Below are 16,213 nucleotides of genomic sequence, written 5' to 3'. Positions count from 1 at the left end.
CACCGCTGCCTGAACCCCCTCCAGCCGATTGCTGCCGCCGCTCCCGACGTTGCCGCGCTGCGCCGTCGCCACCACCGGCTTCGCCGTGCCTCGCCACACCCCGGCCTCTGCTCCGTTCTCCAATTCTATCGCCGGAGCACCACTTCCACCACCACACCCGAGCAGTCTCACCTTCACCGCCTCCGGCAGCCTCTTCCCGCCGTTCCCATACACCTCAAGTCGTACCGCCACCACCGCTAGCTTCACTGCCCCGCGGGCAAGCCTTGCCACCACGCCGCTCCTCCATTCCACCCCCGAGCTGCCCTCTCCACGTTCGCCGGTGAGTTCCGCCGCAAACGCTACCTCCGGAGTGGTTTTCTCGCCGCTCTGATCACCCATTCTCCTCACTAATCCCTCCAATCAATTCTCCCGGTCTCGTCGGCCCCTGGCCTCCCCTCCTCCTAAGCCGGACGCCGCCAAATCGTCATCGTCGTCCTCGCCCGTAGGACGCCGCTGCCATCTCGCCTCCCTCCGTCGGCCGCCTCTCTCCGCCGCCGGCCCCTCGGTGAGCACTCCCCTCCCTCTCCCTCTTCCTCCCCTTCGTCGGCTGCCTCCCAGGCCTACTCGCGACATGCCGCCGCCGCCGGTGGCCGTCCGACCGGGTCGCCGCCACCGCGCTCAGCGCGCACGCTGCAGCCGGCGGTGCTGGGCAGTTGGCTACCGTCTCCCCTTGCCGTGACGCGCCTCCGCTCTCTCGCATGCGCCGCCGTCGCCGCCGGTGGCCGCGCCGTCGCTCGGCCGGGCCGGCCTGACCCGTGCCCGTGCCCCAGCCGCGCCGCCATCGATCCCGTGGACCACTCCCGTGGTCCGAGTCCACGCTGCCGCCCCGGCCGCGGTGGACCGAGTCCACCGTGCGCCCGTCCCCTTGTGTCGTTGACGTGCAGGGCCCACCTGTCAGCGCGCCTCTCCCATTGATGACGTTAGCGCCCCCTTTTTCCTTTGTAAAAATAATTAATAATGGCGCAATAAATCATTAATAATTATAGAAGTCCATTTAAATGGCTCAAAACTTCTAAAAATCATAACTAATTCATTCAAACTCCAAATTGAGCCATTCAACTTGCAAAATTCATCTAAAATTGAGTTCTAAATGTTTGTTTACTTTTTATGTACTGTTTTCTTGGTTTTTATTAGAGTTTTTCCTCGTTTTGCGTGCCAGCGAGTAGATTCCGTCGTTTCAGAAGTCCGTGGTCGCGAGGAAAAGGGTTCAGAAGGTTGTTGTGAAGAAGCAAGGCAAGTCACACATTCCCCTTGAGAATTTTGATCCTAATTTACAAATGTTTTATCGTTTGCAAATAAAGATGCATGTTTTGCTAATTACATGGGAATAGGGTTTACCTATCTGCTCGCTTGTGCCATGTTTACTTGATATCTGTCCTTTATCAACCTTGGGTAATAAATCGACTAGCTCATGTTACTTATGTGACCTAGCTAGAACTTTATGCTTAGCCATGCCCAATTACCACTAGCTCAGTTGATGGGATAATTACAGGATTAGACCTATTAGCATTATGACGAGCTGCGCGCTCGAGACATCCGGCCATGTTTCGTTGGCTGTAATTATCCAACTAAAATGCGACTGAATGGTGGGCTGTGGGTGCATGGTTTTGCTGGTCGCACCCATGACAATTAAGGACCGGTTCGCGGGAAACCCTAGAAGACATACAGCGATTGCCACAAGCGGGAATGGATAACTGCCTGACTTGAAGTATAGCTTTTCTCTGGCTGACGCATCCAAGCAAGGGTGAGCGTGATGGAATTCAGATGGGCCCTACAACAGCCTATGCGTCTTTCTGGTTCGCCTAGGCACGAGAAGGGACTACCCGCTGCCTGTGGGGAGTGGGGGTGAAACCTGAGGTGTGGTGTGCTTGATCAGAGGGGGTAATATGAAGGGTCTTGTCACAATCACTCGACATGGTGACGTGTCTGGCCAGGCACGGTGACATGCCGGTTGATTGTGTCTTGTGGGTTCAGTTGTGCACCTCTGGCCAGAGTAAAACTATTCGAATAGCCGTGCCCGCGGTTATGGGCGATCGACCAGATTCACCGTGATTAGTCTCACACTTAATAAATCTACCCAATGCACAGTAGTTCAGGTGGGTTGGTTGGGCCTGTTCAACATGGTGTAGCATTGATCGGTGGAGATTTAATGCTACCTTAATTAACCAATAGTTTTACCGATTTGCTCAATAAAATGTTTTACAATCGCCTTTACGCAAATAGCCACAAACCATTCTTGAATCCCCTTGCACGTCTGCATCGTTGGTGTGGCTTGCTGTGTACGGTGGTTGTACTCAGCCTTGCTATTGTTCCCCCTTTTTAGAAGTGTAGTGCTTTTGAGCTGAAGACGAAGTTAGAGGACCAAGGCTTAGACCCCAGTTGAGTTTTGCCTGTGGAGTGGAGCTGAAGTCCCGCTAGGATCGCCTTTTTCCGCTACTGCTGCTGCTTTCGTTTCGGTGTGAGGACTAAGTGCCTCTTCTGTAAGTATTTATGTTTTATTTACGTTTGGAACTGTTTATCACTTGTCGTTTTGTGTACCCTGGCTGATTCCTGGACAGGGATTTAATACACAAAATAGTCTGAAAATTTGGGCTAAATTTCTGGGCGTGACAAGGTACTCCTCCGTATTTAGCCCCGGTTGTATGGTCATGACGGGCTGTCGTAAGGAACTCGGCAGTCAGGGGTGGCTTCTCGAAGTACCAGGAGGGCATCGGAAAGAGGGTATTAGCTAGTTAATCGTGTAACTAGGATGTATGTATACTATGTATATTTTATTTTCTTTCCGCTTAGCTTAGATATTTTAGTATGAGAATGAGTAGCTCCCTGCTTGTGTGTCACTCTACCCCTAATTTATCTTAACCCCTGCTTAGACTATGATTATTACAAGTAACAAATAAATTATTAGTACGATTCTCTCTACTATGATCTTCCCACGAGATTAAATAAATACGATACACTTGGAATAATCTCGGGTGAAATGCTACAATGGTATATCCGTGCGCTTGCGGATGAACTCTGTAACCATAATATACTAGGAGTATTTATGCGCCATTGCTGGAAATTATATTTCTAGTAATGTCGTTAAGAAATACCAACAACCACAAGCCAGCATGGGCAACGGCTTTACCTTATGTATAATGTGGTTCATTGTGGGGTACCAGACTGTGAACTGGCAGATATAAGCCCACAGAGGTCGCTGGGGAGTCTATACCTTTGGTTAAAAGGGGGTGACTTTGATCCGGGAACGGTGCATTGCTGTGAATTGTATTATGCGAAGGGTACTGTCACAGTCCCGTTTCGAGGTACCTGGTGGTACTGAGGGCATGATAACATGTTGTGGGGTTGTGTCTTGTGGGTACAGTGGTACATCTCTAGCCAGAGCAAAACTATTCGAATAGTCATGCCCGCGGTTATGGGCGGGTATAACAATGTTTTTCGTAATTAGTCTCACATTACTCATTAATAATAATAATAATAATGTGATAAATGATGGTTCTGGTTTAACTCCTGGTTTGGAATGGTTAATTCTTGGCTTGGAGGTTTGATCTGTATGACCGAGGTTAGTTGTTCATGTTTGGCTGGGCCTATGCAACGGGTAACGGGTATGTTGTATAGCGTTGGACTAATACTGATTAATTAATTACTCTACTGTTTTACAAATTCTCAACTCTTTGCCAAATGGTGGTTTCGCAAATGAATAATATATTATGCTATCCTTTAGTATCTTTGTGCACCTGCATATTTGTTGTGTGGTTTGTAGAGTATTCCATGTACTCACCTTGCAATAAACATCAAATCTCAGTTAGAAAAAAAGATCCAGAAGGAGAAGACCTTTAGCTTAGATCCTAGTACGTTGAGCTGCCTCTGCGAGTTGAGTTGAAGCTTCGCTAGATTTCTTTTCCGTTGCAGTTTTCTTCGTTGTGAGGACTAAGTGCCTCTTATGTAAGTATTTAATCGCCTTAGTTATTTTGATGAATCTTTATATTAAATTGTCAGTTTGTGTACCTTGACTGATTCCTGGACGAGGATTTGAATGCACAAATTAGTTTGGAAATTCCTTGTGAATTTCCGGACGTGACAACGGCGCACACGGGGAGCGGGAGCGGGAGTAACAGCTACAACCTGATGCTATCCAACAACATTGTAGATTGGAGACAAATTATTCTATATAATACTCTTTAGTTCAAAATAAATAGTAATAAAACCATAATATATTTTAAAGTATGTATAAAATTTCTAATCTTTTAGAAATATCAGCAAGTCAATATATATGTGTTCATTATGTTTTTAACTATCCAGCTTAAATAGGTTGATAGAGATGAATTAAATTATGCTTAATACTCTTCGTTTTCTTTACCGGGGAATATGTTTTACCAAGATGAAAGCAATATACAAGAAGTCACGATCCCTAACACCTAGATACTATAATCAACTAGTAATATGCCCGTACTAACGTTACGATGATGTTTCATAAGACAACAGTGACAAACAGAAAAGGCAATGTTTCATTAGGCAACGGTGACAAACAGAAATGAAATTCCTGCTGAGAATGAAAACAACTTTACGGTGTAAATGAAAATGATGCTGACCAATATCTAAAATAAGGTGTAGAGGCCGGGTTTAATATAAATCCATTATCTAAAATAAGTATACTTGTTCCTCACAACATATTGTTTACACACAAAACTTACTAACACATAAAACTCATTGCATGATCAGCTTCACTTGAGCTTTCAGAAAGGTTCTCTAAAAGATAATAGCAACATATACAACAGGAGTGGAGACCAAACATAATTTACAGGGTCATTCACATGTACAAGTGCAATAGACATGCTTTCTCCTTTTCTCGCCTCTAGAAGTAGGAATATTGATTCAAAAGAATGGTATGCTAATAGTTCACAATCCTACTCTCCCAAGTTACTCTAGGAATGTTGACTTTGAAGATCATATGATTTTCAAACAACATCATTTAAGGTGTTGGAGAGATTCTTGCAAAACTTACAGACATTAAAATTATGTGATTCAGTACAAGACATTTAATCAAAGGCTAAAAATTAAATGATAAATTATAAATAAGTGAAACCCAATTTACTAAGCTTGGAGCAGAATTAGGATGAAATCTTATCAGATTAATGACTCAAATTTTCCAATGAAAGCCCATGAACCTTAGGTCTTAGTTCACATGATCGCCACGTAAAATATCTACCTCGTGGAGCTCCAAGTTGCACCCTCTCTTCATTTGGTTGATAATAATGCACAATAACAGTTAGATTGAAGATTGAAAAAGCTTTTACACAAAGCAGATTGCAGTATAGCTTTTTTTTATATTGCCCCAGTAGCATTGGGATTTCCTTTTCTCCTTGTTTTTACCTTTTCCAGAAACTATTCAATCATCAACTAAAAAGTTCAACACGCAGGAAATATCTATTTCAATTTGCTATAAATTATGCCTAGAAGGCTAGAACCTATTTTTTTCAAGGGAAATTTATGCAAATAGTTGTTGGGCAAGGGGAGCAGACCTTGTAAATTTTTCTGGACATGGAATACAACAGTTAATCTACATGAGAAGCTGAGAGAGTAAAAAAATCTGAAGGCTAATAAAAATCTGAATTTATGCACCATACAAACAGTGGATATATATATAATACTATTATGAACTGTAAGTCTGCAGTATATAAGAACATTTGTAAGAGGTGACTCTGACACCATAGAGATAAAAAGGAAGTGTGATCCAGTATGCATTATCATTAACTGATGCATTAACTCATACCAGGAAAAGCTTATGTAAAGAGAATGCATTTTCCTATAAGTCAGTACTACACTCATCAGTTACTATGAAACTATGATTTCCATGTTGGCTTGCAAACACAATAAAGCAAAATATGTGTGTTCATACTTTCAAATGCAGTGTATGCTTCTCTTGATCAATCAGAATTTAACTAAGCATTCTTGTTCAATCAAAATATGTGTGTTCATACTGTCAAATATGTGTGTATCATTCTTATGGAGAAGCATTTCATACACTAATTTGTCAAATAACTAGTGAACTGAAACTCAATCAACAGCTTCAAAGGTATGCTCCCATCACCATATCCAAATATCGCAAGCACTCTTCTATTGATTAGAAGACAACACATCCTGCTACTTCAAATGCAAATATGGAATATCAAGGAAGCAACAATGTGAAATTCCATGATTAATGCTATCATACTTAAATTGAAGTCATCTGTATGAAGGTTCGTCCATTTTACTGTTCTGGTCCATGAAAGATTGTAAGTGAGAAAGCACCTGGAAAGACAAAAAAAACAAATCATGGGAACTCTTAGTTCAAAAAATGCATAGCTGTACCTTCTTAATAGGACTTTTTGCGGGTTTCTTAATGAGACAGTTATATTTATTCACAAAGAAGGATTCTGGAAAAAAAAAAGGTTGGTTCATGAGTTATTTGACCATTGGTTGCTTAGACAAGTTACATACAATGTTATTCTTATCCAATTACTGGAGCCAAGACACAATTTTATTCAGTAATCGCTACCATTTCACATGTATACAGTCTAAATCTATATGTGATCTTAAGAAAACAATATTGGTCCCGAATATATAAATGCATGAATGATCCAAATATACCTACTCTTTCGAGGGACAATAACAATGTACATTTCAGTGTTCTAAATATCAAACAGCCCAATGTTTATTAAAAACAAACTGTGCTATTTATCTAATTCCATTTTAGCACAGAAATATAAAGGTTTTTCCCCTTCAATTTGATTATGTAGCAATTTTATTGCACACAGTACTATGTGATCATTAAAGCGTAGGCATAAATACATGTTCTAAATATCAGACAGCCCAATGTTTATTAAAAACAACTGTGTCATTATCTAATTCCGTTTCAGCACAGAAATATAAAGATTTTTCCCCTTCAAATAAGGCAATTTTATTGCATACAGTACTATGTGATCATTAAAGCGTAGGCATATATATACATGAATATAGGAATACATAGTACAGATTTATGAATATACATAGTTAGATATGGCAGGGACCAATCAGCGATCGTCCGGTACACATGTAGAAAAATCACCCTTAGAAGAGTGAACATTTAACATCAATCAACCATGGAAAACATGAATTCATGTATTTTCATCCAAACTAAACAGCTATTTGGATGGAGTAAATCACTTATATATGTGAAAGAAGATAAGTGCCAAATGATAAAGAGATCGAATTCCCCCAGGACAGAAAAATATATTACTTTATTCATATGGCATGAAAAGAAAATAAGAAAATGTCTAAAAACTGGATCGATTTCCGATTTGTAAGATATCGAAACTATTTCTTGGACTGAAATAGGATGGTTTACTTCAGGAGACAGCCCCAATACTTTTGAGTCTTTCACCGTTTTGTAACATCATAGAATTCATTCTGTTGTTATACTATACTCCATCGTTTTGTGTCGACCTACTATATCTATCCTATAGCTAGCTAATGAGAATTAATTTTCAGAAGGTGTCAAATTAAAAGCCATCAAAATGATAAGCTGGCTTAATTTGCATTGGGATGCTTGTGTGCGAGGCAAACACATCTCTGCAGGCCATGGATAGCTAGTCAGTCGCATATATGCATCGGTCCTGGCATATATTGATGTACATATTGATGCACATATATAACTGCATGCAGATCGAATAATCGATGGAGAATTCGAGATGACAAGAATAAAAATCAAGGGTGCAAGAAACTGAATCATGTATCACTCATTAGATGTAATCACAAATTACTTGTTGAGAAATTATGTAGCCGTAGTAGAAATCCTTATACAAGTATCTTAAAGTGCAAGTAATCTGATCTTACCCTTTCTTTTGATTGACTTGTGAAGAATGAACAGCACCAAGCAGAGCAGCCAACAGAGAAGTGGATAGCACGAGCCAGGTCACATCGCCGCCGGGGTAGCCTCGTCACGTGGAGGATCTCCACCGCCCGGGTCGTCTTTGCGCGAGGAGGATAGTTGCCTCATCGTCGCGGGTAGGATAGCCGCAGCTGGGATCGTCTTGCCACTGCATAGGGTCGGCTCGTACAGCGTAGAATCGGGCGTGGCGGATGAGGAGGAGGAGGAGGGGACAACAGCGGCATCAGAGGGAGAGAGGGGAAGAGATCCGCGGCGGTGATGACGTCAGGGGAGAGAGGGTGTCGGAATCGAATCGACGGCGCTGGTGGCTGCGCTGCAGTTGGCGTGAGAGGGATGGAGCGAGGAGGTTGGGCGAGGGGAGGCAGAGCGATCTGGGCGAGCGGCGTGATTTTCGGCTATAGCAGGCCAAACGGGCAGCCCGGCCCAGCACGGCACGGCACACTGACGGCACGGCCCACTAGGGCACGGCCCGTTAGGCACGGCTCCTGTAGCGGGCCGTGCCGTGCCGGACCACGTGCCAAGGCCTCGGCCCAAGCACGGCCCAATGAGTTGCTGGCCGTGCCGGGCCGGCACGGCTACTGTAGCGGACCGTGGGCTGGTAGCCGACCCACTAGTACATGTGGCCCATAAAAATTGAAATTTGAGGGGAAAAAAAGAAAAAAGGCAGAAAAAATATAATATAATGGAAAACATTATAAATATAGGATAAATGTGAGGAAAATTTAGGAAATATATCATAAAATATATGGTACAAATAGGATAAAATGTGGAAAAAAATAAAAAATATGAGAAATATATGGAAAAAAAATAGAAAATCGTAGGAAAAATAAATGGGCCAGTGGGCCGTGCCATGCCTGGGCCGTGCCATGCCTGGGCCGTGCCGTGCCGGCACACTACAGTAAACATGCCGTGCCGTGCCGGCCCACGGGTTGAGGCGTCGGCCCAAACACGGCACGGGATAACGGGCCATGCTGGCACGGGCCTGGGCCGGCTACAATACTGACGTGCTCGGGCCGGCCCGGCTTGGCACGGCCCATTTGGCCAGGTATATTTTCGGCTGAGGTGCGGTGGTTTCTGCTTCCGGAGGTTGAGGGGTACGTGGGATGATATGAGCCATTGGATTGGATAATTCTGGACCGTTGAATTTGATAAATGAAGTACTACTCCGTCCAAAAAAAATCCAATTCTAGCTATGAACATGGATTTACATCCTTCATACCCCTTCGTCCTAAAAAAAATCCAATCTTAGTTATGAACCTGGACACCCTTCGTCCCAAAAAAAAATCTAATCCTAGCTGGGACAGAGGGGGTATGAAGGATGTAAATATCAGTAGGTGAATTATAGGATAGATAGATGCTTTAAGGCATCATGATTCTTAACAAATATTTTTCTCCATTGCAACGTATGAGAACTTTTTAGTAAATACTATAAAAAAATCCTTGACACCGTTTTCGCAAATATAGTAAAAACGATATCATCGTTTTCAACCCTAGGTACGGGGGCTGGCAGCTGGCTATATAATACGTATTGTAACTGTTCTACTGAAGCACATCTCAGCTTTGTTTTGTCAGTCATTTTTCCGTCCCATTTCCGATGACCTTTTCAGCACAACAGAAAATCGACCCTTTCCACCAAAACACAAACGAAATGTTGAAAACAAAGTATGAATCTGACGTTGCCCGGGCCCACAAGCACAGGCAGCGACCTCTTCCTTCCGACGAGGCAGGGATGGATGCAGAAAGGAAAGAGAGGGATTAGGGCAGTAGCTGTGCGCCCAATGATTTTGGCGAACTTTGCATCTTAGCTAGATGAAGAATCGCATTAGCCAGAAATTACTCCCTCCTTAAAAAAAAGATCAATCCTAACTACGAATCTAGGATTGTTTTTTTGACGAAGGGGTACTTCACAACGCAAAGTTACCTATAGTGGGTTCCAGTAGTATCATTTTTTTTTTTACGTTTTATTTCCCTTTCTCTCTAGTTTCCCCTTTTCCCATCGCACAGCTTCCTCCTTTCCCCATCGCACAAAAACAGCGGGCGAGGGCTGCAAGGTGGCACTGGGGCGACGGCGGCGGCGGGGCGGCCAGATCCACCCTCCCCCGAAGCAGCGGCGGTGTCGGCAACGCTGGAAAGGGGCGGCCAGATCCACCCCTCCACGGTCGAGGCCGCTCCTCTCCTCTCGCCGCGTCGGCTTCTCTCATCTTCGGCAGCGGCCTCTCCGCTAACCCTCCGCCCTTGCCTTTCCCTCTCCTCTCTGACCGCGGTCGATCAAGCGAGGACGAGCAAAAGCGCGGCGGCCATCTCAAGCGTCGAGAGTCTAGCGGAGCCAGAGGGCAACGGGCAGCCGTGGCGGCACCACCTCTCTCTCCGTCGGTGGCATCTCTCCTCTCCAGTGCTGCTCCTCTCTCCCCTCTTCCCTCGGCGGTGGCCTGCAGAGCCGGGGGCGGCGGCGGCATCGGGGAAGAGCGGCGAACGGCGGCGGTGCCGGCGACAAGCCCCATGACGGCGTCGCTCCTATCCCCCTCTTTCCCCCGGTTCCTATTTCGCCCCCATCCCCCCACACACCCTGACAAATCTGACGAGGTACCCATGGCCAACTTTGGCTCCCCGAACTTCACTTGGTTAGGGCATGTTAAATGGAGACCATTAGTACTAGTGGTCTCAACCTGCCACATAGGATAAGACAATATATAAACTACACCACCTACAATGGAGACCAGCTCTTAGGCTGTGTTCTTTGCTCAGGGTTTCCAACTCCTGTCCCTCGTATTCCGCGCGCACGTTTTTCAAACTGCTAAACGGTATGTTTTTTATAAAAAAAAAATTTCTATATGAAAGTTGCTTAAAAAACAAATTAATCTATTTTTTTTAAAAATAGCTAATACATAATTAATCATATTATAATGGACCGCTCCGTTTTTTATTTGAGATGGGTTCCCAACCCCTCTCCAACGAACATAGCCTTAGTGCATTTTATATTTCAGCCCTCGGTAATTTAAGTGTTAGTGCTTATGATATTTTTTATTATCAAACCGATTGGAGTTTTGTATTTTGGAACCCATAATAACAAAAAGAAGTACATATACACCATTAAACCATATGAACCCATCTGTCAACTACCCACATTTACAATTTCTTGGCTCAACCCCTCCCTCTCCCTGTCCGCGTCCCCACCTTATCACTTCCCCACCGAACCGTACACCGTTTCTCGGTGAAAAAAGCGCGATCCTCTCTCCTCATCCATCGCCGCCGACGCCCCCTCCTCATCTAGCATCGCCGCCCCTCATCCTTCAGCGCCACCGCGATCTCTCAACGGCGGAAGACGGAAGGCCGCCCCATCCGTTGCGCCTCCCTCTTCCACCGCCGGCCTCCACATCCGGCGCCGCCTCTCCCCCTCCTCCCCATCCACCACCGCTTCACCCTCCTCTTCGAGCGACGAGATTGGTGGCGGCGAGCTTCGAGCGCTGAAGGCCGACGAGCTCCGTGCGGCGGAGGGTGAGGAGGTCGGCCTCTCTCCTTCCACTGCCGCTGCGGTTATCTGGATCTGGTGGCCGCACCTCGCCGTCGCTTCTCTGTTCCTCCATCGCCATTGCTGCTCGTTCAGGGGACCACGCCGCGGGGGACACAGCTCGCCCAACGCGTGGCTCGAGCAGTGACGCCACAGTCCAGCGTGGTGCATTGAACATGGGGCCTTACGGGAGTAGTAGAATGCTGTGACGTGGTATGCTGGGGCTGAATGCACATCAGCACATGTATGAATTGTGAACGGGGCCTTTAGAATAGAAGACGAGAGAGCCAAGCAAGAAAGCCAGCCATTCGCCAGCGGTTCACTACAAGTAGCCAGCGCGCCACCCAGCAGTTTCCCCACCAACTCTGTTTTCCTTGGCCCTCCTCGTCTCTGGTCAACCGGGGGCAAGTCTGACTGCGTCCGCATCTTTGCTTTCTCTCTCTTCTTCTTCTTCCGCGCCTGTTTCTTGGCTCCCGGCCGAGGACGGCGGGCGGGATGAAGGCGGGCGAGCGGCCGAAGCTGGTCCGGGGCGTCCGGCAGGAGTCGCGGCGGTTCCGGCTGCTGGTCATCGTCGTCGGCTTCTTCCTCGTCTCCCTCACCTTCGTCTTCGTTTCCAAGCCCGACGCCATCCTCTTCAGCTGTAAGTTGACAAGGCCAATTTTGGAATCTCTACTCTTACATGCGCAGCGCAGTGAACGGCAAAGCTAAATTCGCCCTCTTTTTTGGTTTCTTTTCATGTGCACAGTGAACGGCAAGCTTCCGGTGGAACAGGCGCCGACGTCCATCCTGATCCAGCAGAAGGTCAACGAGCCCTCCGGCGAGTCCCGGAAAACCTCCACCGACGCTCTCCGTAAGCTCCTCCCCTCTCATCCTCTAGCCGATCTTTACGCCTTCTCGCACGGCGAATTGCGGGGAGCATCTGACTTCATCCTGTCCTGTTTCTTTCCCTTCTTCAGGTGGTGACCCCAAAGTGGTCGACGACGAAGCTGATGCGAAACCAAAAGGTCAGTTAATTAATTTCCTTTTTTTTTCTCCGTCACAATTTTACCTGACGGATACGAACGGTGTTCGTTCGTTCTTGCTCTTGTTACTGCCTAGCCTACCTTATCTTTTGCTTGGTCTCCTGATTGCACGTGTGGTACGGCCTCGTCTGATCTCCACAGGGACAGGAGGAGGCAGCGAGGAGGAAGAGGGGAGAGTGCTGAGCGAGCCGGACCCGACCAGCGGAATGATGGAGCCGACCCACAACAAGGACGGCAACGGCCATAAATCTCACCAGGAGACGTTAGGTGAACCGTCGCAGTTAACCCCCATAATTTCTTTGTCCACGAGCTATGAATTTTTCCAGAATTTTCATACATTCGGTAGAGAGCTCGTGGATCCGTGATCTGAAACTCAGAGCTGGGATGGGTAACTGAGCCTTTCTGTCAATGATTGCGCTGATCGATCTGTACTGTAGGCGGTGGAGGAGACGGGGAGAGTAAAGGGAATGACGAGGAGGGCGAACACGCGGAGCAGAAGCATAAAGTCACCCTCCCAACAGTTTCCAATTACACAATTCATGATGCTGCTGAGGACACTGAAAATGCCAAGCAAGAAGGTATACTATCACTGTACTCCACACATTCGCTGGTACACGACAACTGTCTTAATTTGTCCTAGTCTTAGGATATGCGATATTGGCGGTTGGCGTATCCATTTTAAGTTTTTGATCTAGACACTACTAGTAGTACTAGTCGGCACTAAGCATTCAATGAAGATATGCTTCAACACCTCTTCAGAATTTAAGTTATCTGGAATTTTAGGCCCCAGGGCAAGGGATGATATCGTCCCGTACCGTATAATTATATGCTATCGTTCCGATGATGATTGTTGCTGGCATCCACCGTTCCAGCACTGCGTTGCATTTTTATTGATGCATCCTGTCACTGTTTCTTTCTCTGCTGTTCCCACCTTTTAATGAAGAAAATACATGTTTTTGTTTGACCAAAATGAAAATACATGTTCCTGACGCACAACGTTCCATTTCTTTACAGGTATGAATAATGTCCAGCAGGGTAGCAAGCCCTTGTGTGATTTCTCTAATTTCAGAGCAAATGTCTGCGAGATGCGTGGTGACGTTAGAATTCATCCAACTGCCACTTCGGTCTTGTTCATGGAGCCTGAAGGTTCGCAGAGGGATGAGGTGTGGAAGATTAAGCCGTACCCTCGGAAAGGGGATGAATTCTGCCTCAGCCATATCACTGAGGTAACCGTGAAATCGAGCAAAGTGGCGCCTGAATGCACCAAATACCACGATGTGCCTGCTGTGATCTTCTCACTGACCGGCTACACGGGGAACCTGTTCCATGATTTCACTGATGTGCTCGTCCCTCTTTTCACGACTGCAAGCGAGTTCAATGGAGAAGTTCAGTTCCTTATAACAGACATGGCACTTTGGTGGACGATCAAGTACCAGACAGTTCTCCAGAAGTTATCCAAGTATCCTGTGATTGATTTCAGCAAGGATGACCAAGTGCACTGCTTCAAGCATGCCATTGTCGGGCTGCATGCCTATATGGAGTTCACAATCGACTCAACCAAGGCACCGCACAACTATTCGATGGCTGATTTCAACAGATTCATGCGTGGAGCTTACTCGCTGGGCAGGGACAGTGTGACCGTGCTCGGTGAGTACCCCAAGATCAAGCCAAGGTTGCTCATCATCAAGAGGCACCGTACAAGAATGTTTCTCAACCTGGATGAGATCATTTCCATGGCAGAGGAGCTTGGCTTTGAGGTGGTGATTGACGAGGCCAATGTGAGCTCCGATATCTCCCGGTTTGCGCGGCTGGTTAACTCCGTCGACGTGATGATGGGTGTCCATGGTGCTGGGCTCACAAACTGTGTGTTCCTGCCACAGCATGCGACGCTCATTCAGATAGTGCCATGGGGTGGCCTGGACTGGATATCACGCACCGATTTCGGCAACCCTGCAGAGCTGATGGGTCTGAGGTACAAGCAATACAGCATCGGCGTCGACGAGAGCAGCTTGACAGATCAGTACCCTAGAGACCACGAGATTTTCAAGAATCCTATCTCATTCCACCAGCGCGGATTCGATTTCATCAGGCAGACTTTCATGGACAAACAGAATGTGAAGCTGGACTGCAAGAGGTTCAGGCCTATTCTTCTGGAGGCACTGGATAATCTAAACCCGTAGGCTTTGAGATGCTCTTGTACAATGTTCCATTTTTCTTTTCACGGTTCGTTCCTTTTACTTTTATGTAGTAAATCTGTTGTTTATTCTCTCTCTATCTCTCATGGCTTTCATGAGGAGATGCAAATTGTCTGAATTATAGAAAAATTAAGAACTACTTGTGTGATAGTGTAAACTGTATAAATTGCCGTCGCTCCAAGATGGAACAATATTCATTCTAATCATATAAAGGTTCCTTGAATTATTCATCGAGAATTCCCTTCTCTTGTTTAATTGTTCTACTATCATTATGCTACTGGTACTATACTCCGTATCATTGACTTTCTCGTACCAACCAATGTGCTGTGCTGAGGTGCATCCGGATTCATTTAATAGGCGTAACGAGCACATGTGATCGCTATATACTGTCTGTCTGAAGTCTGAACAACGCTTCTAGTCGGAACATGTGATTGCACTTTAAGGATGTGATTATGCTTGATAGGTGGATCAAATGGACCAAATAGTGGCTGACTTACCGTGGTGAACTATGCTTGATAGGTGGATCAAATGCAGCCTAGTACGTTTGGGGCTTGTAAATATGTATACATCCAAACAGGATTTTAACTCACGCTAAGGGCTTGTTCGGAGGTGAGGGGACTGGGGGATGCTTAGTGTGTTGTGTGTTGTTTCTTTGGAACGTCGTGGATTGGGAGATTACTAACGTGACTAACAAAGTAGGAAGAGTTGTGAATACTTGGATGAGGAAAGAATAAAAACGCTAGATACATTTGAAATAAACAAATATATATACTATTCTACTTCAGAACCTGATTTGCAAGTTCACTACTACCAGATGGAAATGGGTTCAAAACCAGCACAGTGAGACTTGGAGCAGATGTTATTGTATTCAGCTGCACACAAGATAATAGGTTCTTCCCTAATTTAACATTACATTATCTTCTTATAATATTTATACTGTTTCATCTACATATTTAGCGTCAATTCCTCAACCTCTTTGGTCCTTACTGACCCTGAAAATCACCACATGATGTTATTCATTGAAGCAAAATATTAATTATATTAAATTAAATGTTGCGTTCAGTTCTCTCTGATTTATTGAGCTAACTCTGTTTATGTTAATGTTTTGACAGGAGATTGACACGGAGTATTGGTCTACTCTCTTATACATTCCTTACAAAAACTGGCTGCAATGACATATTAGTACCAGTGGTCAGTTCATTAACTTGTTAGCTACTTAACCTATATCAACTTAACTTGTTTCAATGCAGAAGTCAGCTAGTAGTAAAAGTTCTCAGCAAACTAGTTACGTGCATATGGCTTTTCAATTTTGGTCTGTACATGACACTAATTTTATAATTAACTAGGGAAACTTTCTGTTATTTTCTTTGTAGGCTGATTATGAATTTGATGCATCATCTCATACTCTCAAGAAAATAATGGACCGTGGTGAGAAACATTTTTCTTCCAATTTGTCCACTCTTTTGAAGTGCCAGAGTGGTATAGCGATCTTGAACGTCCGACTTGAACGAACAAATCACAGAAGCATCGGTAATCTCAGGGA

At 45.3% G+C, this 16,213-nt stretch overlaps 1 protein-coding gene and 2 long non-coding RNA genes across 4 annotated transcripts; 2 read left to right on the top strand and 1 right to left on the bottom strand.

Annotated features, from left to right (window-relative positions):
- The first annotated feature begins 399 nt into the window (after nt 1–399).
- LOC136355824 (uncharacterized) lies at nt 400–2,636 on the top strand. Its single transcript, XR_010740297.1, has 3 exons — nt 400–544; nt 1,199–1,272; nt 2,363–2,636. It is a non-coding gene; the product is annotated as an uncharacterized lncRNA (long non-coding RNA).
- Nucleotides 2,637–6,129: 3,493 nt separating this feature from the next.
- On the bottom strand, nt 6,130–8,313 carry LOC107280456 (uncharacterized). Its single transcript, XR_003241279.2, has 2 exons — nt 7,891–8,313; nt 6,130–6,327 (listed from the first exon to the last, which is right to left on the bottom strand). It is a non-coding gene; the product is annotated as an uncharacterized lncRNA (long non-coding RNA).
- A 2,842-nt stretch (nt 8,314–11,155) lies between these two features.
- Nucleotides 11,156–14,907, top strand: LOC4333275 (alpha-1,3-arabinosyltransferase XAT3-like). Of its 2 annotated transcripts, XM_015775976.3 has the most exons (6): nt 11,156–12,093; nt 12,199–12,303; nt 12,410–12,457; nt 12,617–12,742; nt 12,913–13,053; nt 13,490–14,907. In XM_015775976.3, the coding sequence occupies exons 1-6, from the start codon at nt 11,949–11,951 to the stop codon at nt 14,653–14,655; spliced, it is 1,731 nt and encodes a 576-aa protein (XP_015631462.1). In that variant the 5' UTR covers nt 11,156–11,948; the 3' UTR covers nt 14,656–14,907. The 2 variants fall into 2 exon arrangements, with proteins under 2 accessions (XP_015631462.1, XP_015631461.1); XM_015775975.2 differs by having other exon boundaries at nt 12,410–12,742.
- Nucleotides 14,908–16,213: the final 1,306 nt, after the last annotated feature.

The sequence above is a fragment of the Oryza sativa genome, chromosome 3 (genome assembly GCF_034140825.1).
Source record: "Oryza sativa Japonica Group chromosome 3, ASM3414082v1".
Taxonomy (NCBI): Eukaryota; Viridiplantae; Streptophyta; class Magnoliopsida; order Poales; family Poaceae; genus Oryza; species Oryza sativa.
This window is presented reverse-complemented; position numbering and strand designations above follow the sequence as displayed.